General features: G+C 30.4%; 2 protein-coding genes across 4 annotated transcripts; one reads left to right on the plus strand and one right to left on the minus strand.

Annotated features, from left to right (window-relative positions):
- Positions 1 to 10,486: 10,486 nt before the first annotated feature.
- Positions 10,487 to 16,446, minus strand: LOC125867958 (E3 ubiquitin-protein ligase BOI-like). 2 transcript variants are annotated; one of them, XM_049548548.1, is made up of 5 exons: positions 16,270 to 16,446; positions 16,104 to 16,183; positions 14,657 to 14,808; positions 12,952 to 13,307; positions 10,487 to 11,081 (listed from the first exon to the last, which is right to left on the minus strand). In XM_049548548.1, the coding sequence occupies exons 3-5, from the start codon at positions 14,766 to 14,768 to the stop codon at positions 10,545 to 10,547; spliced, it is 1,005 nt and encodes a 334-aa protein (XP_049404505.1). In that variant the 5' UTR covers positions 14,769 to 14,808; positions 16,104 to 16,183; positions 16,270 to 16,446; the 3' UTR covers positions 10,487 to 10,544. The 2 variants fall into 2 exon arrangements, with proteins under 2 accessions (XP_049404505.1, XP_049404504.1); XM_049548547.1 differs by having other exon boundaries at positions 16,104 to 16,446.
- A 7,057-nt stretch (positions 16,447 to 23,503) lies between these two features.
- Positions 23,504 to 25,235, plus strand: LOC125867970 (uncharacterized). Of its 2 annotated transcripts, none has more exons than XM_049548563.1 (4): positions 23,504 to 23,718; positions 24,107 to 24,212; positions 24,736 to 24,803; positions 24,943 to 25,235. In XM_049548563.1, the coding sequence occupies exons 1-4, from the start codon at positions 23,647 to 23,649 to the stop codon at positions 24,994 to 24,996; spliced, it is 300 nt and encodes a 99-aa protein (XP_049404520.1). In that variant the 5' UTR covers positions 23,504 to 23,646; the 3' UTR covers positions 24,997 to 25,235. The 2 variants fall into 2 exon arrangements, with proteins under 2 accessions (XP_049404520.1, XP_049404519.1); XM_049548562.1 differs by having other exon boundaries at positions 23,506 to 23,718; positions 24,736 to 24,816; positions 24,943 to 25,232.
- Positions 25,236 to 25,672: the final 437 nt, after the last annotated feature.

Below are 25,672 nucleotides of genomic sequence, written 5' to 3' on the forward strand. Positions count from 1 at the left end.
AAGTAATTGTTTTTTATCATAAAATAATTTGAGACGATATGATTTTAATGTTTATTTTCCCTATGAATAAGATGGAAAATTAGTCATTTTTCTTTCGAGCGGAAGCAAGTGTTAGTGAAGAGGCCTCTATTTTATTAGAAAAATCACCTTAATATATGTTATATAATCAAATATATATCAAGAGTATTAGTAGTATTATCACCAAGTAATGTGGTGAAGTGGATGATTTTTTTCTCAAAACCTTTATTGAATCATGTGTAGGGAGTTGGTGGAGTAGTACACACAGTCTCACTATTCTTTACGACATTTTGGACATTTAGGAGGCTAATTTATAAGAATTAGTTGTTAGCCCAAGAATATAGTGGAGATATAGGCTTTCTGACGATTTTATTTTACAAATGATGGAAGTATCTTTTTTAGTTATTTGATTAACAACAAGAACATTTTTATATAACAACTCTATATCTAGAGTTCATTGGATGATTAATTTGGACTCGCACCAAAAGGATTAATTGACGAATAATGTACTTCATACTCCATTGGCCTCATTTTATGTGAGGGTTTGATTGGGCATAAAATAAGGTAAATTACACGATTAAGTAAACATACATTACTTAATTATTTATCATAGCTACAATTTCAAACAATTACCATTCATCATTAATATTTCATCCGAGTTGTTAGGGACCCACTTTCAAATTTATATATCCCGCATAGATTGTCATATCTTTCAGTTTTGCTCCATGATACAAAGTAGCATTTTCTCTCACATCCTAATTATTTTACTGATTTATCTCCTTAATTCACTCAACCACAATCAGATTTCAAATTTAAACATTTTGTGGCTCCCTCTCAAATTGTGCTCCCACAATTTCATGCAACTTTTGTTGGTCACAACTTTATTTTTTAAAATTTGTATTTGTATATCTCATTGATTTCTTTAAGTTTTTCAGTTACCTCCATAGATACATACAAATCATGGATGAATAAACTCTTTCCAAGAGAATTATTCGAGGTATACAAATGCATGCCCAAAATTTGGACGATTTTCCATCTTTTTCTTTGGGTCTAACTAAAGAGATCCACGAAATTGCAGGATCTCTTGCTAAATCTAAAGTTAATTAACAAGAAATTAGATTCAAGCACTGCAATGACCCAATGAAGATGCAACAGCTTATGCATGTCTGTACACATCTTATAAAAAAATGTTAAATCTGAGTCAGTGGAACAAGATGATGGTGAAGAAAATGAGGTATTTGTATAATTTATTTTATATATTTTTTTGTGATTTGTATTTCTATCAATATTTTTCACATTATGTTGTGTATGATTCTATGGATTTAGCGTATCTATGTTTATTGCGTTTTTTTTTAACTTTTTAAACCTTATTGGTATATTTTCAACAACTATATACAATTACTTCTTTTGTTTTATATATTATCAGCAAGTATACATTCCAACTATTATTTGTATAATTTCAGCATTTGTATGCATTACTTATTTGCATATTTCAATCAATTGTGTATGTATATAAATGTTTGTGTATATATATATACACAACATCATATTAGCGATTCTCATTTGTATATCTGATGCAACTATGTTTGTTAATGGTGTTAATATATGTTTGGTTTTGTAATGAATCAATTGATCATTTTTGGTTATTTCTATAAAATTACAAACTTGCCCTTTTGATATTGACCCCGAGCTATTTCTATTTGAGTTGTGAAAGTTGGGTTCGAACTTTGAGTAAAAAGTTATGAATTTTTATAAGTTTTGAGTTTGAAAGGCTATAGATGTTAAAAAGTGATTTTTCGTGATTTTGGAGTTTCGAGTGTCAAAATGGAATTTCGTCAATTCCTTCAGTCTCAGAATGTGATAATTGGTCTATGGGAGTTGTCGATTTCAGATTTTGAGTCTTTTTGAGGATTTGAAGTCCTAAGTTGAAAATTTGTGAAATTTTAGCCTTTGGGTTAACTTTGGTCAACATTCAAGGTTTGGGTGCTCAGATCAGAATTCCGAGAGTTCTGTTGGATTCGGAGGATGATTTTAGGCCTAGCTGAGGTCTTGATTGAATTTTCAAAGGTCCTGAGTTTGTTTTGGCCTTTTTAGGTGTTATGCTAGTTTCTTGTGATTTTCACGAGTTTTAGGTCAAGAGGACATTATATTCGTATTTCAACGATTTCATTGAGTTCAAAAGGTTAAGTATAGTCAAATTACATATATGGTTTGTGTGTACGGGGTTACGAACAAATCTCGAGGGTCCTTTCAATGTTTTAAATGTTGGCTAATTTTCTGGTGTCTGAGTTCTATATCCTTCACTTTTGCGATAGTCCTTCCGCTTTAGCGAACTTCGCTTTAGTGACCTTCGCTTGAGCGAAGTCCTGATTGCTAAAGCAAAGATTGGACTTTCGCGGGGTTCACTTAAGCGAACCAGGGATCGCTTTAGCGATGGAAGCTTAAGCGGAGCTTGGTTAGCAAAGTGAAACCCCCAGTTTTTGCAGGGTTCGCTTAAGCGAAACTAATGCGCTTAAGCGACAGTAGAGGGGGGTTTTGCTTGCCATTTCTCTCCATTTTGAGCTTTGTAAAACCCTTGGAGGTGATTCTGAAGAGATTTCTTGTGCTAAATTTTTTTGGGCTTTTATTGCCCTAAAACTTCAATTCCCTTTGATTATTTATGGATTTTAATATCAAAACTTGAGATTTTGATTGGAAAATGGCAATGTTTTATAAGAACTTGAGTTCTAAACTAAAATGGTGATTGTGAACTAATTTTAAATTCTTTTTCAAAATGGTTTTCACCAATGAGTTTCAAATGTCTTGGGTAACTTCTTCAAGTAAAGATTTTCGAATTCAAACCTCATTTTTGGAATTTGGTTTTTGAGTTGACCCATTTTTCAAAAAAGTATGATATGGGTATTGTTAGTTCCGTAATCTTATTGTGATTACTTGATTGAATTAGATTGTGTGGCTTTGGACGTTGTTTGGAAGGGGAAGACTCAAGTTTTGGAAGGGGAAGACTCAAGTCTTGGATTGACTATTTGATTGAATTAATGCAAGTGATCTCCTAAACCTTGTAAATCTAGTAAAATCGTGTATTTCCCTTCATTGTGTGTTGATGACTAATGGAAATGAGGTGGTGGGTTCATTGTTCCACTTGATTAATCTTAATGAATAAAAAAGGGATTGATTAAAAGGTAACGTATGGATCATAATATTTTATGAATTGTTGTGTCCCCTATTTGATTGATTGATGAAATGTTTTGATGGCATGAATGTAGACTTGAATTGCTTGAATTGTTGTCTCTTTCTTATGGTGTGAAATTGCTTATGTGCATTAATTATTGTACACCGTGTTGAAACACGTGACATAAAGCCGAATGAAAATGGTTCCCGCTAGTGATGTGATATAAAGCCGATGAGAAATGATTCCAGCTAGTGATATTATGCCGAAGAGAAATGATTCTGGCAACTGATGTGATATAAAGTCGATGGAAAATTATTCCGGCTAGTGATATTATGTCGAAGGGAAATGACTCCGACAAGTGATATGATATAAAGTCGATGGAAAATTGTTCCGGCTAGTGATACTACACCGAAGGAAAATGATTCCAGCAAGTGATATGATATAAAGCCGAATGGATATTGTTCCGGTTGGTGATGTGATATAAACCCGATGGAAAATGGTTCCGACTAGTGATATCATGCCAAAGGAAAATAATTTTGGCAAGTGATATGATATAAAGCAAAATGGAAATGGTTCCAGTTAGTGATGAGATATAAAGCCGATGGAAAATGATTCTAGGTAGTGATACTGTGCCGAAGGGAAATGGTTCACTATTATTATTTGATGTACTTGTTACTTGTGATTGATCTACTTGTTACTTGTAATTGGCATAGTTGATACGCATTGGTTGTTGAACTATGACTATTGAACTGTGTGGCTAAGTCTTATGAACTGTGTATGGTAGCACATTTAAGTTGGACTAGTTTCTATGCAAATTGTAGTTTGAGGAGGCTCGGTTGGGATGATAGGAGTATTCATTTTCTAGCTAGATGTGTCTTATTTATCAGGTTGCTTGTTGAGTACCGTGTTGTTTGGTATTCACTCCTTGCTTCTACACTTGTGTAGGTTTCAAGCCCAGTACTGTGTGATTGCTTTTCTTTTTATCCTATTTCTGAGGCTTGTCGAAGAACAGTTGAAAGGTAGTTGTCTGTCATTCCGGTGGACTCTCTTGACTTAATTTATGCTTTGTTCTATTCTAGAATCAAAGACATTGAGACTTGCAATTATCTTTTATTTTCACACTTTATATATTAGTGACATGTACACGTGACAACTAGGTTTTGGGGTTATTATCGAATGAATAAGTTTTCCTCTTTTATCTTGTTCTTGTTTTATTTTCTGTGTTTCTTTCTTTTTGTTGGGTTGATGCAAACTTGTCTTGGTGGAAATAGACGAGTGTTATCACGTCTATTTTGAATCGTGACAGGTTTGTATATTTATTAAGTCATATTTTGACATGTTTATTTTAGAAAGTTAAATTGATCTTTCTTTGTTTGACAGAAGTCATATTTGGTAAAAAAATAATCTAATCATATACAATAACCATAATTTGTGGGAATCAAGGACAGTGTCACGAGGCAAGTCAAGTTTTGTGACACACGTCGCCTTGCATAAATGTCACGTATCCTTGTGCATACGCACCGTGTGTCTCATGGCATGGTTTTCGCGTGTCATGTGTGCATGCTATCCATATGTTAGATGACATGTTTGTCATTTGTGAGCACTAGATGATGTTGCTTGCAAGTTGTCTATTTGAGCTATTTGTAAGTTATTTACTTGATGCAAGTCTATTCAGAAAACAAATGAATATTCACAATTTAGTGTATCAATAAGAGAAAATGACATAAATGGTCCCCAAACTATCATAGTAGGTCTAAAATAGTCCATTAACTATACACTTAACGGCCACCCTTTTGTCAAGTTCGGTCTATATCACTTTTTATAAAAACTATTAACAAACACCGTTAACATACATTATAATTCAAAATCAGTTGAAACAAGCCTCATTTTTTCACCGAGTCTACCATACTTGTGCCAAAATGCGACTGACTCATTATCATATCCACATATCTCAACCATATTCTTGAATTGAGATAACTTTATTTCTGAAACATCAACATGGTCAATGAACTGGACACGACCCCCAAAATAATATTTTTTAGGCTGGTGCTTCATAAAACCACCGTGGGTTACTTTGATGCTGATTTTTAAGGCATTGTGTATAGAATCTGTAAACAAAAATGATTTTTAAAAAAATTGATATTTTCTTTTGTACAACAAAACCTCACACAAATAAAGACTTGAACTCAGGGGCAGAGCCACCTTGTCACCCTTGGTCGAAAAATTATACGATATATACACGTAAAATTTTGACTTATATTGGTATATATGATATTTTGGACATGCTGAAATAACAAAGTAACCCGTAGTGGAGATGGTTAGAGCTGTCGCTAGCCCACTCACTGCCCCTATTCGATTCCTTGCATGAGCGTTTTCATTTTTCTGTAATTATTTTGCCTTTTTGAAGTATGTAAATAAATAAACATGCATAGTTTAACATAAATATTCAGTAGTTTGATGGTAAATAGTGTTATGTTTGCCTTTAGTGACCCAAGTTCGAATCTCACCTCCAATAAGGATATTTTTTTCAATTAAATTTGAATTATTTCCTTAAATTTTAATACATTTTCCTTGTGGAATAAAATTTCCTTATATTTTAATACTTTTTTCTCAAATTTTAATACATTTTTCTTTTGGAATAAGGTTTTAATTGAAAAAAAATCCTTAAATTTTAATACCTTTTCCTTGTGGAATAAGATTTCCTTAGATTTTAATACATTTTCTTTGTGGAATAAGATTTCCTTATATTTTAATACCTTTCTCCTTTGTGGAATAAGATTTTCTTAAATTTTAATACATTTTCCTTTTGAAATAAGGTTTTCTTTCTCTATACATAGGAGACCCATTTACCCAAATTATATCACAATATTATTAAAAATAGAATCTCTATAAATCATCGCTTTTTTAAAAAAAATATTATTCAAAGTTTAGACCCCCTTTATAAAATTTCTGGCTACACCACTGCTTGAACTCTAGAAAACTTACCACACGGAGGAGTTGTACCACCTTCTGGTCGTAAAATCATTGTCTTGAGCTTTCAATAATGGTCAAATCTGATGAAATGAATCTAGGGTTTTCTTGACTGTAGCGTCTCACAATGAAGAAAAGAGGAGGGAAAAAGAAAATCAAGAGAGAGAGTACTGAATGACGACGTTTGTTAACGGAGGATATAAAAAGTGGATAGAAATCAAACTTGACAAAAGAGTGGATAGTTAAAGGACCATATCCGTTAAGTGTATAGTTAAGGGACTATTTTAGACCTACTATGATAGTTTAGGGACCATTTATGTCATTTTCTCGTATCTCTAACAATACTTTATTTTAAAAAATCATGAGAGATTTTTCAAAACAAAACTTGGTCGTTTCTTCTTTGAATTTTAGACTTTATTTATCATGTGACAATTCTAGATCTATATTGAAGGAAGCCTTAATGTAACTGGTAACTTGTGTCACATGATCTAAAGATCACGAATTCGAAGTGAAAATAGTTTTTTACAAAAATATAAAGTAAAATTGTGTACAATAGACTCTTATGATCCGGTTCTTTTCCAAATCCTACACATAAAGAAAGCTTAGTACAAATTATCTTTCTTTTTAAAATCATATATCATTCTTCGCTTTAGCATCCTTTTTTATTGTTTTAAGAAGTCAAAACTTGTTTAATAGAATTAAACTAGTGTTACGGAAGTGGATTTGATTTTATAGTCCATACAAATTTATTTTTAATTTTATGTCTTATTTACTATAGATTTTCATTTTACACATAATAGATCTTTAATTTTACACGGACAAAAAAAATCTGAAAAGATTATTTTCTTCTAAAATAATGTGATACCTTTTCTAATCCTCATGACAGCTGCTAATCATCATTACTAGAGCTCTTAATATGGGCTGGCCCACCCCATCCGGACTAACCCATACAAACTTTGAAATTTTACGGGTCAGGTCGGGCTAGCCCATTTTTGGCGTGGGCCAGAAAATGGTTGGCCCAGGCCACAAATACATGGGCTACGGAATTTGTCGGGCCAGCCCTTTTTTAAAAAAGTATATTTTTTATAATTTTTTAAATTAAATTATAATTAAAAAATATTATCATAAATATCGAGAAGACAATATTACATTGTGTTAGTGTTACTATTCGTTAATCAAATCCACAAATAAAATTATCTTTATAATATTTATTAAGTTTGATTTTAATTAAAAGCATAAATAGCTATATTGAAATATTAATCTAATTGTTTTCCAATGATCATAATAAAACACAATATTCCATAGGCTACGACCTCTGTAGCGATTCCCTAGAAATTTTAGGGAATTTTTATTTTATGTAGTACATATTTTATAAACATAATTTATATTTAAATTGAAATATTTCAAACTTTAAAAAGATTTTGAGTTTAGATTCTTATTATTTTTAATATTCTATTTTATTTTTATTTTTTAAATAATTTTTATTTGGCCCACGGGCCAGCCCTATCCATATTTCTCAAGTCCCACAAATCGGTAGGCTTATTCAGGCCAGGCTTAAAAAGCCCTTTTCTTAAATGGACTCCAAAAATCGTAGTCCAACCCTATCAAATTACGGATTAGGCCAGATCGACCCAACAGGCCTAGCCCATATTGACGGCTCTAATCATTACTTCTATTTTATAGCTTACAAATCTTTATTATATTTAGTTTCTTATACTCATTTAAGTTTAGTTTCTATAATCATTGTCATTATTTTATAGATATTGATTCCATGAACCGGCAACAAAGGGAGACTCATGGTTAATTTAATTTAAGCAGAGATCATTGAAATATTTAAATAATAAGCAAACAAAGAACGTGTTGAGATACATTGGATAAATGCAAACACAATGCACATGCATTTCTGTTAGATTAGAAATATTAATAATAAATGATAGTAAAAGATTTGCACCTAACCAATTATATTCAATGTTATTAAAGCACTACCATCAAAAAATGTGATGCAGTAGATGGAGTTGCTCCTCCTTTAATTGTCTCGGGTTCAAGCCTTGAGGATGAAAAAATACTCAGTCGGGAGGCCTTACGCGAAGTGAATTCAAAATAGTCAAGCTACAAAATAGAACCGATCACCAGATGAAAAATCAATTAAAAGAAACTCTATGATTAACAATTAATATTGGACAATAAAGATAAAGAACATATATTTTTTGGATAAATAGTTGGCTTTCCTTGAACTCTAGCTCATAAAAAAATGAGGTTAATTATATTTAAGTTCTGTACTTAATAATTGCGCAAACTAATTGTATATTCATTCATTTACAGAATATATTTTTTTTTATATGATATACATATAATATATAATTTCTTAATTAAAAAAAATTATATATTAAGTTAATGAATGTAATTATTTTGACAGATCGATCAAAAATCAACTTACCCAACTAATTAATGGGGTAATAATATTGGATTTTAATCCATTGAACTTAACCACCAAAATTTAAGCAAAACTAATCACATTTGAGTCTGTTCATGAGGAAGTATACATGGATATAAGTTATATACGATCAGTAAAAATAAATAATCATTACTATAATTTAACATATCATAACGAGTTAGATATCCTTTTTTTTTTTGGAATACTAGCCAATGTCCATCACATAGATTGATTCGTAATTACCTAATAAATGAATAGATTATATAAATATTTTTTAAAACGACAATATAGTTTGATTTGTAATTACCTAATAAATGAATAGATTATATAAATATTATTTAAAACGACAATATAGTTTTTATCGCTCTGTATATTCTATTTTTTGATTGTTATAAAGTTGATGAGATTATAAAAAATAATATTCCAATAACAATTTGACTAACATGCCAAATGTGAAATAATTTTTGGTAAACATAAACATCTTTCAAGACAACAAATATTTGTAAAGCAACATTGATAATTACTTCTTACCATTCAAGCAAAGCATTTTATCCCATTATATATGCAATTAATCAGAACAATATATATAGTTTAAAAAAATTCGAGTGGATAGAACACAATTGGAATTGGTCATGTCCATGCCTTGAGTTAAAAGTACTTAAATTAAAACTCTAGGTTCACTTCCTATTAAAGTAGTAATTGGGGTTAGGCCAAGTTCAATTTAAAATTTGCCATATGATATTAACATGCCAAACAAAATATAGATCTCCTTTATATTCATTCATTGATTAGCTACTCATATATGCTAACATCTACTTTTTATTTCAATATTATTACTCTAGTTCACAAGATTAAATAGTAACTTCATTTTATATGCTTTCTCTTTAAGGGTCTTCACATCTCTATTTCATTTCAATATTATTATTTGTTCACAACATTGAATAGTCAATAATATTATTTGCCCACATGTTAAGCATTAAACTAATCAAGAAATTACTATTGTTGAGCATGAATTCAAATTTAATCGGACTTCGATATAAATATCAGACACTGAATACTGAATGAGAACAAAAAACAAAATACAAATTATATGATCAAATGTAAGTTAGTAATTGTAAATACTCCTATAATTTGTAACTCTACATTTCAGAGAAAATTAACCTACAAATTGTTTGCTTTAACAAATTTCAATGGATTCATATTAAAACCAACTTGTTATTCAAACTACTCTTGGAGCTTTGAATTCATGAAGGACTAACTTTTTATATTGAAAGCACATTTTTTCTTATTATGTTCGATTAAATGTGGCAAATCCAAGACTTTCACTAAAAGAGTTCAAAATATGAAAAGTAACACACAAAAAACTCATTAGGGTTCAACATCTATTATATATACATAAAAAAGTAATTTTAATCATGTATAAACAATGTAATTTTTCATTGAAGAGGGTTCGTTAGCCTTATCTGGCTTCACCCGTTTATTGACATTGGGTTTTTAGATGGCATATCACATATATAGACACCTTAACTTGATATCTACTGACAACTAAGCACTTCAGCATTGAAAATGCAAATCTAGACACCTCAACTCATCTCTATTGTGTGTCGAGAACACCCCATACTAACATGACATATAAATTTTAGAGGTGTCTAGATGCTCATTTCGTAAGCTGAAGTGTTCAATTGACACAATGAAGACAAGTTGAGGATGCACACAATAAAGATGTTCATCCTCAAAGTGGAGTACTCAAGTTGCATTTCAATAACAAATATATAATCTTTGGTTGCAAAGGGCCATTAAAGTAGAAAATAAATGATGACCGAAGCATCAAGAAGAACCATGACAGTTAAACTCCAATTTCAAGAAGTTGCTTCTATACAATAAATCCACAACAATTATCTAAAGTCTGTATGAGATTATTTTTTGTGCCTTAGTCTTATTTTTGTTCATATTTCAAGACAAGAACACTTCAACACTAGCAGTTGTCATCAACTGGCAGATAGGACATACACTAACTAATCCTTCACAATCTTTACACAAACACAAGTGTCTACAAGGCATCAATAAGACGGATACCTCCTTTAATTTGCATACCTTGCAGATAATCCCCTTTTTCGTCGATGTACACTTACCAGAACCACTAGGGATATTGCTGAGCCTATTGTTTGGATCAATGTAGGATGCAGCATCATCTAGCTCATTGTCTCCCATCCCTTCTTTTCCTTGTTCAGCAGATTGCATCGCTTGCTGAAGGTTCGTTTTCAATGTGTTGACTAAAGATTCGTTACACTTGGCTCTGTAACACCAATTTTGCGCCTCAGCTGTAACTTGCTTCATCCGTTCAACTAGTTCTCTGTTCTTTCGATTTATGTTCTCTAACTCAATATCCTTCTCTTGCAACTTAGTGCCAACATTCTTCTCGACTGCACTCAGTAACGAAGCCATATGTCTCTGCTTTATGTCTCTAACACCTCTAGCCCAAGTTTCTTCCTGTAAAAGGTAAAAGCAATTAACAACATCAAATTAAATTGGGTTACATAAGATGTTGCAATAATTTGTACATACCTAGGTGAACATAATCCTACTTGATACTCATAGAAATTATATATTTTTTCACAATATCGGACCAATTTAATAAAACACTAACATTTTGTAAATTCATTGCTCTTCCCGCACATGTTGTAACTTCTTTTCAAAGACACTAGGTATTATTTCTGTTTTTGTAGTGAATAAAATATATGTAGGTGTATGTTTGACTAATTTCAAAGGAAAAAAAACACAGGCCTTGTTAATTCCTTAATCATCCACACATTTTCTAATGTCTTTCTACAAAGATGCTGCATATTGTTTCTTTTTATTTAATAAGACCACAGTATCATAGGTGGGCGTCCGACCAATTCTAAAAATAACACCAAATTATGTTAATTTCTTACTGCTTCCAGACCACAGATGTCTTTATTTATAAGTAATACAAACCAAAGTGTAATCTAGGCTCAATGTTTCAGCCTTCAGGAGAATGGTAGCCCAAACTTGGTACTCTCTCCGTTTCAATTTGTTTGTCTTACTTTCCTTTTTTGACAACTCTTTAATTTCAACTTTCCATCTGACATGTTTAACACCACAAGATTAAAGGACATTTTGGTACATTCTACATATCTTTATTTTAAGACCTCGCGATTCAAAAGTCTTATTTGCTTTCTTAAAAAATAGTCATTAGTTGATTGGTTGATCTGACACATACTCAACAAGTGCATTTCATGCATGTGGCATGTTGGATCCCGAGTGTTCAAGAGAAACCTCTGCCAAGTAGAAGTGTTTATATGATCGATAGAATAGTTTAGGTGTCTTATCTGATAATTGGTGCAAATATTGAAGGGCTAACTATGTATTTGGCCGTTAAAATATGATTGTCTGAAGATGAATAGATGTGATAGAATGATGCCTAACAAATTGAAAATTAAGTTCTATAGAATAGTTAAAAGATCAATACAATTACAGAATGAGTGTTGCAAAGAAGTGGATGATAAGATGGATATGCATCTATACAAGAATAGACAACATTAAACATGACTGCATTAGGCAGAAGTTGCAAGTAGCACACATTGAGCATAAAATGAGAGAAGGTGGATAGATCAGTCATGTACTATGTAGACTTCCAAATTCACCGGTCCATATGTGTGAAACCATGTTGAGGGTGTTAAGAAGGCCATACAAAACAGAAGGAGAAAAGTGTAAATCTTGTCCTATGCAAAGGATGTGATCGACCTACTCAAAAAGAAAATGTGTGCCCCATGGGGAGTGAACGTGACTGACATATGTGAGCAGATTTGGCATACGGCTTCTACTTTGGAGAAAGTAGATTTTGTATATATTCCTAGACCCTTTACTATTGTTGTGCATTGTTTAGCGAAGTTTTCCGATTCTTTAGTGTAGGGAGTATCTTGGGAGACTATGTCCCTAAGCTGACTTGTAAATGATGATGTGAACCCCGTTGGACATATAGTGTCCTTGTCTGTCTTTATATCAAAAAAGAAGAAGAAAAATAAGAAATAAGAATCAAGCGTAATAAAAAGTGAGTAAACGGTACAAACTTTGGCACTTTCCTAAGAGGGCCATTTATGTTGGAGAACAAATTCATCTAGCTCAAGTCCTTACAGACTGTGGGAAGCAGGTAGACAATATTACCAAGTTCTTGTGTGAGTACAAAACATATGTATCAAAACATATATGCTTTCATTTCAGTTAAGCAAATCAAAGAATCCTCTCTCACCCCCCCCCCCCCCAATCCCCCACCCTCCAAAAAAAAGAGTTCAAGCAGAAAAGCAATTATATCAGACGTTAGGAAAATGTTGTACCATACCTGAGTCTTAAGATACTGATCAAATTCTTTCTTCTGGCGTTCCATTTCTGTTTTAATGTTGTCACCAAGAGACATTATAACTGATGCTGATGCATTGATACTTCCACTTGCAGAAGAGACAGAAGAGTTGGGTTCATCGTCATCATACGATAGCTTTAAACCAGTAGATACAGGATTTTGGGCAGGAACATTTGCTGGCCGTTCAGTGTCATCATGAACCAAATTATGATTCAAGGAAAATTGAAGCTTTTGCTGCCTGGAAACACCTGCTTCCCTGCCTCGATTATGCTGAATCATGGGCGTAGCATGCTCATTTACAAAATAATTTACAGGATCAGCAGTGGATCCAAGTGGCACTGTAGCAAAAGAAAGAGCACATTGTAAACACTTCTATATAGCAAACTACATATCAGTATGAGTTTATTAGTGGTGCAGAAAGACTAGCATGCCTAGAACAAATTCACGGAAACATCAAACTAGAAATTGAGTGATGCCTCTAGAATTTTGTTGCAAGATCCCAGCGACTCTTGATATCCTCGAGCATAAACTTAGGTGTGAAATCTATAATAATGAAGTTTTCCTCTTCTAATCAGAGTTGGTATGCTCCTCAAATATATTTTTGATAGTACACAAATGTTCCAGTATTTGCTATGTCAGTTAATACAGGGCAACTTTTAACTCCAATTCATAAACCATATTATTGAAGTTAGGCTAAAGCTATATTTAAGGCATAGATTTCCCAACAAACTCCAACTCTATTTTCAGTTCCTCTTCCCCGCATCCTTACCCCACCTGCTTAAGACGTTGAATAGCTGAGATATGCCTGCTACTACCTTTGGCCTTTCCTGTAAATCTTGACTTACCGACCACAACCCAAGGCTTGTTAGTACAAATACAACATTACGGCCCAATAATGGCTGTAAGATAAAACTAAGAGAAATGTGTTCATGAGCAAAACCCAAGGCTTAGTACAAATACCAAAAAGAACTTGAGATACACTTCTGAAAGACACCCAAAAAAGGTGTTCATGAGACCTTTTCAAAAAGATTAAAAAGATCCCATGAGAAATGTCAGAATTGCAGAATCAGTAGTAGAAAGACAAGATAAGACTTGCCAAATAGTTTAATACAGATGAAGTCACTCAAATTTAAAAAAACTTGAAATGCTGATAAATATATAAGAGCATTTGAGGTTCCCTTAGCTTATTTGTTTCAATTTCTTATTTGTTTCAATTTTTCCTCATCCTTTTGTACTGATAAGTACATGAAAGACCCCTAAATCCTAATTGTAAGCGAAATCCAGACTACAGGCTTAGCAAGAGGTAGCTAAACTGCAACACTGGAAACAAGAGAAGAATTCTGAAACAAAATTCAATGCCGTTCTATCAAATTTGGTAGGCCACGATTGACTGTACACCTGCAACTTGGTATGCCCATTGAAGGTTCATAATAGTTATAGTGATTCAGAAAGTTCATAGAATCAATAACAATAAACAATGTTCAAAACCCATTTCCGACAATTTTGCAGAGCTTTACAGCTAAAAGCATCTTCGTGAACAAATAAAGATACAGCAGCAAAGTGTTCAATAGATTGAAAAGCGGAAAAAAAAAACAGATACTTATACTTGTCATGCTGTTGAGTATGAAATACAAATACTGAACAGCTCACAATCCAATTTACATATGCTAATAGAAGAGAAACTCACAGCTTCCGAATAATTGAAGTTGATTTGGTGCACTAGGAGGATACTGGAAACCATTCGCATCCACGAAAATAGGAAGTTCAGTGTGAGTGCCATTGCCATTGCCTCTATACATTTTCCAAGGAAAAGTCTACTCAGATACTGAGCAAGTTCACCTGCAGATTAAGGACACGATATAAACCTTGTAAACCCAGAATTATTGGATCAAAGGTCAACAGCAATGATTAAAAGACATGGATATAAGCAATAAAAAGGTCATTTAACACCAATCAAAGTTTAGTAACCACACTTACTCATCATACTCTCTATTAAAACTGAGATGCATGGCTAATTGTAGAAATTAAAGTTGTTTGAGAAATATTATCTTAAAAAATGAAAGGAGTCATCTTAAGCCACCTCACGGCTCGCGATTATGTGCTCTGATCATTTTCTACTAACCACAAAGATTGACAGATTGACAAGTGCATCCACCACACTAGTCATGATGTTTCCTCTTTTTTTGCTTTGAAAAAACAACCGTATGAAACTTTAAAGTTCCACTTCACCCTTTACAAGATTTAGATCCATAAGACTCACTGTATCTTGTTTTAGATGAAAAGATCTCCATTCATCCCCTCCCGGTGATGAAGAACCAAACCCCCTTCTGATCCATCCATTTCTGCCAGAATATCTATGTATTTCATTTTTTATAAAAATGAAACACAAATTCTGAAAACAATGTTGCTGTTCAAAATACAGAAATCAAACCAACCATTTTTCTGATGGAACCTCGAATGCACGGAAATAACAATACCATAATAAACCTAAGGACTCCAAAACAAACTTGGATGGAAAGCTTGCTACATCCAACCCCCACACCACCCGCCCTTTTCTTTCCACTGTTGGAAGGAAAATACCATCCTTCCTTCGTCTAGGCAAAGCCACTAATTTCAGGACACGATTGGCCGAAACGAGGACCCTTTACTTTCTGGTTCCAAACAAAACTATTCCATTATCTCTACAAATTTAGAAGGTCACTCCTCCACACTTAAAAGTTCATATAACAAAATGCAATGTGGTATACAAATTTCAAACGAAAATTCACCATAGGAAGTTCCCCCAAAGTTCAAGCAAAGATAAGCCTGCAAATTTGTAAAAATAGAGAGACAACAAACCAACTTACATACGCAAAGAGGAAACACTATCTCTAAATCTACAATACTTCCAGAAACTTCGGAAACAAGAAAATGCTTTGATCAAACCATAAATTCTGAGAAATCCATTCTATGAAACAAACAAGTGGGGATTTTGACTCCTAATTTCAATCAATCTAACATATAAAACTGTCCATAACACAAATTACATACCAAATCTTGATCTTCCTAGAACTATATACTAACACAAGAGCAACAATAAAGCTTTTCATCTGAATCTGAATCTGCAATAACAAATACTAAAAAATAAAGCTTACCCAAAACCAAGAACTTAAAAAGGGGTGTAAAGATAGCTTTTTAACTTGAACTTCTTCAAGAAAATGAACCCATCTTGATCCTGCAAATCCCTATGCAAGTCAAATCAAAACCCCACAAATTTTTTTTAAAAAAATCCACTCTTGGGAATGCTTACCTACAAGAAACAAGAAACTGCAGAAAGATGAAGAATTGAAAAAGAATAGTGACAAAAATGTTGTTGGGGTGGGGGGTGGGGTGGGGTGGGACCCACAAAACGAGATATTGAAGGATTGTAAAAGCAAAAATGGCTGGAATCACGCTCTCCTTTCTGGATTTTGCAGGACTTTTCTTCTCAAAAATTTTGATTTTTTTTTCTTTATATGTATATAATATATTCTTTGGTTTTCCCACCAACATGATCCTTTCTAGATTCTCTTTTTAAAAAAATAAAAAATCACTAGTGAAGATGGGGTGTTTTGCTTTTTTACATTAATGCCCCTAAAGAAAAAGGGTTAATACTAGCATTTTTTTTATCACTTACTAATTAAGTATTAGTAAATTCTTGTTTTATTTGGTTATGATGTCTTACTAACTATATTTTAACTTTCAATTGCTTGAATTTGCAATTTTAATTCCTTTACTAGGGAATGATTACAAATTTCATGAAATATTAATGGTTTTATCATTTAATTGTTCATTTGTTAACGTTAAACTTATACTCCCTTCGTTTCATAAAGAGTGACCTGATTTGACTTGGCACGAAGTTTTAGAAAATAAAGAAAACTTTTGAATCTTATGGTCCTAAATTAAAGTTATGTCAAATATATAAAATTGTCCTTCAATCTTGTGGTTTTAAACATGTCACGTGGAAAGTTGAAATTAAAATGTTACCAAAAAATGAAAGAGGTTATTCTTTTTTAAACAAACTAAAAAGGAAAGGAGGTCATTTTTTTTAAACGGAGGGAGTAATATTATTCTATATTTGAGGTGTAATTTTAAAATAGTTTAGAATGAACATATATTTTTTTATATAAAGGACGAATATCATAAATTTAAATAAATTGAATGTTAAATATGTTGAGTATATTCAAATATATTTGACGGATCAAAAGTATAATTACCCAAAAAAGAGTGATTCAAATATTTTGATCTTTGGATCTTATGAGGTAAAGCTGATAGTTTAGCTCGAGTAATTACCATTTAGGCTTATGACGAGATAAAAAGAAGTTTTTCATACTTAAATGAAGAATATTCACACAAACTAAAAGTATATGGCTAAGAAAAATTTAAATATGGTGTGCCTACAAATCACAAACAATTTATCATCCCAAACTTATATTTTAATTGTGATGTTTCTATATATAATATATAATCATTTAAAAAGATATATTTATTTATTTTTCAAACAATAAAAAGAAAAAAATCTTAAAAGCTATGCATTTCTCCATTAAAATTAATATAAAAGATATACTCACTCATAGCATATCTTGAATTCTGATCAGATTATTAATATATCCTTTAATGATATTAAAGTGTACATAAATTGGCATGCTTATTTTCTCCTATTTATTTTATTTTAATTAAATAAAAGAAACTATTTTCTTAAGAGGGTATTTTGGTAATAACATTGGCCGGTAGGCAAAGTGGGCGGTGTTTGTCCATTATGTGGGTCCCAAGTCTTTTGGCGGGTTAAATTTGGCGGGTAAGGTAACCATGCCACGTTGACTTCGTCTCTACATAAGTATTACTAAAAATAAGTATTTATTTTATTTATGTAATTTTTAAAAAATAGATATATTTTAATATTAATTTTACACTTAATATTAAGTACTCAACGTATTATTAGAAATTTTAAATTTATTATATTTTTAAAATAATATAATAAACTTGTAATGTTATTAATTATATATTTTTAAGAGATATATTAAATCAAATACGAACAAGTAAAAATAAAATTCAGAGAATAAATAGATAAACTATTCTTTTTAAAAGAAACAAAAAGACTATACATATGCAATTCTTACTTCGCAATAATTTTGAATTTTATGATTTTAAACTAAAAATATGTTCTTAAATTTTGAAGTTTTAGACATATCATGTGCAAAATTGAAACTAAAAAAAATCAAAGAAAAAGACAAAAAAACATTTTTTTAGAAACGGATAAAAAATATATTAAAACTAAACAATATTTCATATGTAACATAAAATTGTATGTAATCTAATCCCATAATTAGACTACATACAATTTTCTTATTGGAAAATTCATTAAAAATAAAAACGTGCTATCTCATATTCTTAATGAGAAATTTGTGTTGTGCATAAGTCCTTATTGGACTTCTCCAATCCAATTCAAAATTGAATTTGAAGTCTTTATATATTCATATGAGGTTGTTTCGTGCAAGTTCTCCAAAAAAAATTATAATATTGATTGTATTTTATGTAATTCCCCAAGCATTTATTCATATTCAATAGCTTTACTACTACATTGTAACTTTTTAAGGTCATTGGTGCACAACATCATAATAGAATTTGTTAAATATGACAGTTTATGATAATTCTAACTTATTAAGATAATAATCCAATAATTAAGTCGATTCAATGATCATATCCTTATACAATTTAATCAAGGACCTATCATATTAATCAAGCAATTAATAATAACTATCAAAAAACAGATATCATATATTTATATTAAATAATGTAGAAATTAAGAGTGAGAATATTTGAGAAAATTTTCTTGCACTTTCATTCATTTGATGCATGCATGGTATTTGTACAAATTTGAAAAGAAAGATTGCAAAAGTTCTATATTGATATCTAATTATTTGTCCTACACTATAAAATCGAAATTTCAATATTGGAAGGTCAACATGCGCATTCACTTTTATGTATGTATGTATGTTTGCTTATGATGAATTTATAAAACATATCAAATTAAGTTACATGATAATTATGTGCTCAATAATCTTTTATATCATGAATGATAACAAAAATAAAGAACATTCAGAAAATTCCATATCTTATCTTTATCTTCTTCTCTTAGAATTTCGATGCCTGCTTGTAGTTTTCTATTTATTTAAAAGCAATTTTCACTTGTAACAACCCCCTTCTTAGTGGTTTAGTAGAAATGAAATGAACATGATCGACCTTAACTTACTTATCTTTAATCATTTTTATAAAAATAAATAAATAATTTACTATTAATTAAAATAACGATATATTCGATAAACAATCTACATCACAGAAGAAGTAATGGACATTCATACAAACTATAATATTCATAACAAATATAAGATAGAAAAACGAAAAAAATACTATGTAAAAAAAAAAAGAATCCTAATTTTCCTTTAACTAGATTATTTTCGTTTAAGTATATCTAGCTATCAAGAAATTTCGACAGATGTATGTCTAGAATTCAAACCGGTATATAAATTTGCTAAGATTTGTGAAGAAAAACAAAAGGAAAAATGATAATTTAAATGAAAAAAGCTGAATAGGGATAGTGGAATTCTGAAAATGAGAAACAAAAGATCTAAAACATCACATATCATAATAGAATATATATATATATATATATATATAGGCATTAGGGGTGTACATTGCCGGGTTGGTTGGGGGTTTTCAAATATCAAACCAAATCATTTATGTCGGATTTTTAAATCTATAAACCAAACCAAGCCAATAAAACTCGGGTTTTTCAACTTCAGTTATTTTTGGATTTTTTCGGGTTTTTTGGATTTTCGAGTTTTTCCGGTAAAGTATTCATACAAACATATAATTTACTTCAAATATTTCTTTAGTCCTACCAAAATACAACTATCTAAGGTGTTTCTTAAGAAAATAACACAAAATATTATATGAGTAATGATATTAAAATATCCAACAAAAAAATAATAATAATGAAATCGCGTAAAATAAATATTGCAAATTAACAAGTCATAATGACAATGATCATAATTTAAAAGTATTAAATCATGCTAAAATAAGTTTAATAAGTATTAGTTACATGACTAAATATTAAAGGAAATTAAAATTAGATTATGTATTTGAATAAACCAATGTAAAACCATAGAACAAATATTCAATATTATCGTCATTTTTAGTGTTGAATTGATTTTCTTTTTGCATTAGTATTAATTTGATTTTGATTTAAGCTTTATTATAATTACCAACATTTGTGGACTATAATATTTATTGAACCATTTAGAATTATAAGTTTCAAACTTGAAATAATAATATATTAAAAGATAAAAATTATGAAAAAGTATAAGAAATATTTTAAAATTATGAAAAAGTAAATATTTTTATGTATAAAATAAAATTTTTAAAATTATATATATAATGTCGGATTGGTTTGGTTACGGGTTGTTTTTTTTTTAGTTAAAACCAAATCAAACCAAATATAGTCAAGTTTTTTTTTTTCAATACCAAACCAAGTCAAACCAACCACTAATCGGGTTTTTTTTCTCGATTTGCAGTTTGATTCGATTTTCGGTTCGATTTTGTACACCTCTAATAGGCATATAGCAATCATTTTATTTATTTATTTGTGGGGGTGGGGTGGGGGTGGGGCGAGGGGTTTCTTTTTTTCTTATTAGGTAGTAGTTAACAAGTTGAAGACTTGAAGTAATGATGCACCAGCAGTGTTGTGGTGGAGTGATAAATACTCTTTCATTTTTAATCACAGTGTGAGTCATCTTAGCTTTGCTAGGAAGCGTTTACTCTTAAATGTGTGACTTTTCAGAGCGAATCAAATTTGGTCAAGCTCCAATATGAATACCAAACACCAAATGCAAAATCAAAAACAAAGAAGTAATGGTGTAAAATATTTACACAATCAGCACATCTAACTTTATCCAATTTTTATGTACAAAATATTCTCTTTTACAAGTGAACAAGCAAGTCTTATTCAAAATGATATACAAGAAATATAATGACTCATCAATTTGGCAATCAAACAAACTTATGAAACTCAATTCTCTCACAACAAACTATTAAAATAAAATTAAAAAAATCTCAAAACTAAATCCATGTACATAAAAGAAAACAAAAAACAAAACATTTTTTTAAATCTTTTATCAAAATTAAGAGCTATGATCTTATACATCTTGCACTTTTTTTTTTTAATTATTATTAGAACACAAAAACAAGTTATCACAAGTAGTTACATCCTCTACACTACCAATACAATTACTTGGTCCACCAACAAGTGTAGTCTCATCAACAAAAGTCATATTAACATCACAATCATACTTTAATCCACCCAAATTAAATCCATTTCTCCCTACACCACCTCTATAATATATATCAAATCTCACCTTAAACATTTCCCATTCATGTAATTTTCTATCACTTGCAAGTGCTCTTGGTACATATAAATCTGTCTCTAATTTTGCAGGATTTGCCGATGCATTAACCAATGTTGTCTCTCCAATCGCTTGATAAAATTCGTTCGTTTGTAACGTCCACATGATTTTCTCATCGAAAATTACCCAAATCACACCCTTATCGTAAAAATATTCAATGTCACGTTTGTTTGTGATGTTGAACATGACATTACATCCTGCTACGAACGTTGAGTTTATCGTGGATTGTAAATTGGAAATGGACATTGATTGTATATGGACTCCATGCATACCGATGATTTGTGAGTTCGAGTAATTAACGGTTCTTGACATGCTAAAATCTATCATGGCAAAAAGGCCTACGATGAGAACAAAGACCATGGTACCAACAAACATGAGGGATCCAATTTTTTGCGATGAACTTAGGTGTTCGAATTCCGATGAATTATTTGGGTCCGCCCAATTAGCGTTATATGTCTCTGCTGGGGTTGAAGTATAGAACGACGTTGGTAATCTTTCATATGATGGATTTGAAGGAATCCTTGATGCTTCCATTTTTTTTAAATGAATAAATTCAAATTTGGTTCTCGAAAATAATTAATTAAAAGAACAATTTGGGATGAAGAAATATTGTTTTCTTAATTTCTTATTTTGATTCCTACAAGATGGAAAATAATCCAAAGGCTATTGTTGTTGCAACAATAAATTAAAGCTAATTAATGTGTTTGTTGTTGTTGCAACAACATTGATGAATATTATGAAGGAAAAAATAATTTGAGGAAATTAAGGGTGGCGGAGAGCTAATAATTGATTATGGAATTTGAAAATATAAACTTAATTACCACTAACTTACATGCAATGCCCGATAATTAAGGTCGTTAAACAAAAAATCCTTATAACCAGCAAATATGATAAAGTTTATAAGCGATAACCCTTTATATTTGTTAGTTTTATTTAGACAATCGAATTATGATATATTCTGATCGACCGTCTTAATATATAATAAAGTATTCCTATTAGAAACTTAATTATTATTATTTTTAAAAGAAATTTTTGCACGCATTCTCAAGCATAATTATTACATTGATAAGTTAACCACTTAAAATATGTCACATCTTTTCATTATATATATATTAACAACCTTAATAAGCCGTAAAATGACTAAAATCTGATGCATTTTCCAATTGATGCTTGTAAGGTGTACTTTAGTATAAAATAAAATAAAATCGGAGGATGTGATTAGTTTATCTACGTGATAAACGATTGTGAACAAACATATAATTTTTTCTAAAATGAGTCATAAATGTCTAGGTACAATTTATGATTATATATGTTCAGATGTCCAATAGGAACATAAATATATTATTTAAAAAACAAATAAAATTTACTTGCAAATTACAGAATTGTCCATGTATTGAGTTTTTCTTTTACCTGTTAGTATTTGTTATTCTTTGAATGCACATTAAGTAAATTCAGTCATATTATTAAGATTAAATCTCATATTTTATTTAAGAAAGCTTATTTGAATATATAATTTGGATGAGCTGACTATATAAACATGAAACAATATTTATATTGACGCTATTGTTAGCGTGGCATAGTCACATGTAGCAGTAGCCAGTTATTCAGTCAAACATCCTTCGTTAAATAATTATAGTATTATATATATAAAAAATTATACGAAATATATAAATTAAAATATCTTGAACATGCTTAATGAAATTTCTGATTTCACTATTGACATAACGTATGGTACTAAATTCACATATGCAATTATTTAGGTGATGAGGATGCGGGGACCGTTGCATATATAAATTGATGGGTCCAAAAGAAGCAGAAAATATGTATTAACATGAATTGAATTTAAGTGGCAATAGCCTAAGCCACGAACATGTTGTTATAATCAAAACTTCATCTTTCAATTTTTATTTTTATTTTTTTTGAATTCATTTTCTCTTATCTATTAAAAGATGAGATTTGATGTGTTGTTTGGATTTCATATGCTATTTTGGCCCTTCACTTAGATACCTTGTGGATAACAATATAATACGCTCTCTTATATATAGTCCCCTCTAAATATCTTTCTATTTATGCACTTTTTTCCTACTTGTTTACAATATTATTATTTTTATTATTTCTCTATTTTTCTCTTCTTCTTGACTAAAATAAAATATTCTACTCATTTGTTTTGTCCATTTCCTTCAAAAGTTACTAAAATATGTATCATCAAAACCAGGAGTACTACCATTTTCCTTGTTTGTGTTGCAACCCTCATACTTACATTAGAATGGTATGCCTTTCTCATATATATATATATATATTCTCTCTTTTTTTATTTCGAAGATAGAGACGGATTTAAAATTTTAATTTGATAAGTTCATATTTTAAAGATTTTTTTTTTTAGTATTAACGAGTTATTTTGTTCATGTATGTCCTCACTACTTTTCCTTGTTTGTGTTGCAACCCTCATATTTACATTAGAATGCTATGTTCATTTTGAAAGCAGAGACGAATTCAGATTTTTAGTTTGATAGGCTCATATTTCTTAGATTATATTTTAGAATTAACGAGTTATTTTGTCCGTGTACATGATCCACACTACTTTTCAATTATGATAATCAATATACTCTTTTGCATGATTTTTCTAATCTTAGCTTATAATTATATTATTATGGCAGGTACAAAATATGATAGAGAGGTGTTTAGTGCTTGGGATGGATAGAGATGAATGCATTAAGACATTAGCTATACATGCCAGAATCCGCCCACTCGTAACACTAACAGGTCATTATATATAACTTATCGTTTGATCGGGAACAAGTTATCTTAGGGTTAATTATTTCGAGATAAGTTATTTTCACCTTGTATATGTGATAACTTATTCCATCGGGAAGGTATAAATGGTGAGATAAATAATTTCAGGATTGTCTAATACCTCTAACCAAACGCAAGACAAAATTTTCCTACATTTTATCTCTAAAATTATTATACTTTATACCTCACACATCACACTAAAACATTATTGTAGTTAGTACAACAATACCATTATGGACATATACTATATTGTTGAAAGAGAATAATATAATTAGGGCAGAGTTAATAGTCCGTATGTGAGTTCGACTGAATCCAATAGATTTTGCTCATACAATGTATTTGTGTTAATAAATTCATTAAATATGTAAAATTAAGAACCTAAAAAGTTGAAATCCTATCTTCGTCTCTGAATAAAACATATTTATTTCTTTCGATTTTTTTATTTATTTATTGTTGGATTATGACCCATATATATACACTTTGATGTTTGCAGTGTGGAGAGAACTTATAAAGGAGAACAAGGACTTCTTTCAAGCTTATTTCACCAATATATCAACACAAGTACCCTCCTTAAGTAATTAATTTATATTTATGAGTTGTTTAATTAACACTTAATAATGACTTATTTTTACATTAACTAACGATGAAATACTTAACTATATAGTATTAATTAATTATGTTAACATTTTTAATTTGTTAGGCTTTCAAAGAGAACCAAGATTTGGGAGAAGGAAACAATATTGGCAGTAATTGAAGAATGAAGAACAAGATTTCTAGCTAGGATGTAATATATTTATGCGTTTTCAATCATAATCTTTTTTATTTACTAGATTCTGAATATATAATATATAATATATACATATATATCAAACAAATCTTTGTGTGTTATGGAGCCTGAAATTCGAACTTTAAGGAATGTATGTGAGTTTAGGACTCATTAAAAGAAGGGATAATACATGACCAATCCAATTTTATTTAGACACTCGAATTAAGTGTGATATTAATTGAACACTTCAATTTTTAATAAAGTTTTTCATTAGACATTTTCAATTTAAATTTATGATTTTTTTGTATATATATATATATATATATATATATATATATTCTTGGACACCTATTAATTAGCTAGTACTTAGGTAGTTGAGTTAACAACATAAAATATGTCATTTTTAATTATACGTATTTGTCTTAATAAGTTGTAAACCCGGAAATTTTCCAGTTGATGTTGATACATATTATTAAAGAAATTGACATATTTTATTTGATTAACTTAACTATCTAATATACGAGTAAAAGAAAACACATACAAATTTTTTCTTCAAAATTTGAATTGAACATGGCTGATTGAATCTCTTAATTAGGGTAATTGAGATGTTCATCTGAAATATGATTAGTTCGAATGTTTAAATAAAATATTTCAATTAATTTAA

The sequence above is a fragment of the Solanum stenotomum genome, chromosome 6, assembly GCF_019186545.1.
Source record: "Solanum stenotomum isolate F172 chromosome 6, ASM1918654v1, whole genome shotgun sequence".
Classification (NCBI taxonomy): Eukaryota; Viridiplantae; Streptophyta; class Magnoliopsida; order Solanales; family Solanaceae; genus Solanum; species Solanum stenotomum.

What these genes read in the sequence shown, in the direction of transcription:
- LOC125867958 (XM_049548548.1), bottom strand. Translation starts at nt 14,768, where the DNA reads ATGTATAGAGGCAATGGCAATGGCACTCACACTGAACTTCCTATTTTC. An exon ending in ACTTCAATTATTCGGAAGCT is followed by an intron (nt 13,308 to 14,656) that starts GTGAGTTTCTCT and finishes CTTTTGCTACAG; the next exon opens with TGCCACTTGGATCCACTGCT. An exon ending in ATCAGTATCTTAAGACTCAG is followed by an intron (nt 11,082 to 12,951) that starts GTATGGTACAAC and finishes TACCTTTTACAG; the next exon opens with GAAGAAACTTGGGCTAGAGG.
- LOC125867970 (XM_049548562.1), top strand. Translation starts at nt 23,647, where the DNA reads ATGTATCATCAAAACCAGGAGTACTACCATTTTCCTTGTTTGTGTTGC. An exon ending in CTCATACTTACATTAGAATG is followed by an intron (nt 23,719 to 24,106) that starts GTATGCCTTTCT and finishes TTATTATGGCAG; the next exon opens with GTACAAAATATGATAGAGAG. An exon ending in AACACAAGTACCCTCCTTAA is followed by an intron (nt 24,817 to 24,942) that starts GTAATTAATTTA and finishes TTAATTTGTTAG; the next exon opens with GCTTTCAAAGAGAACCAAGA.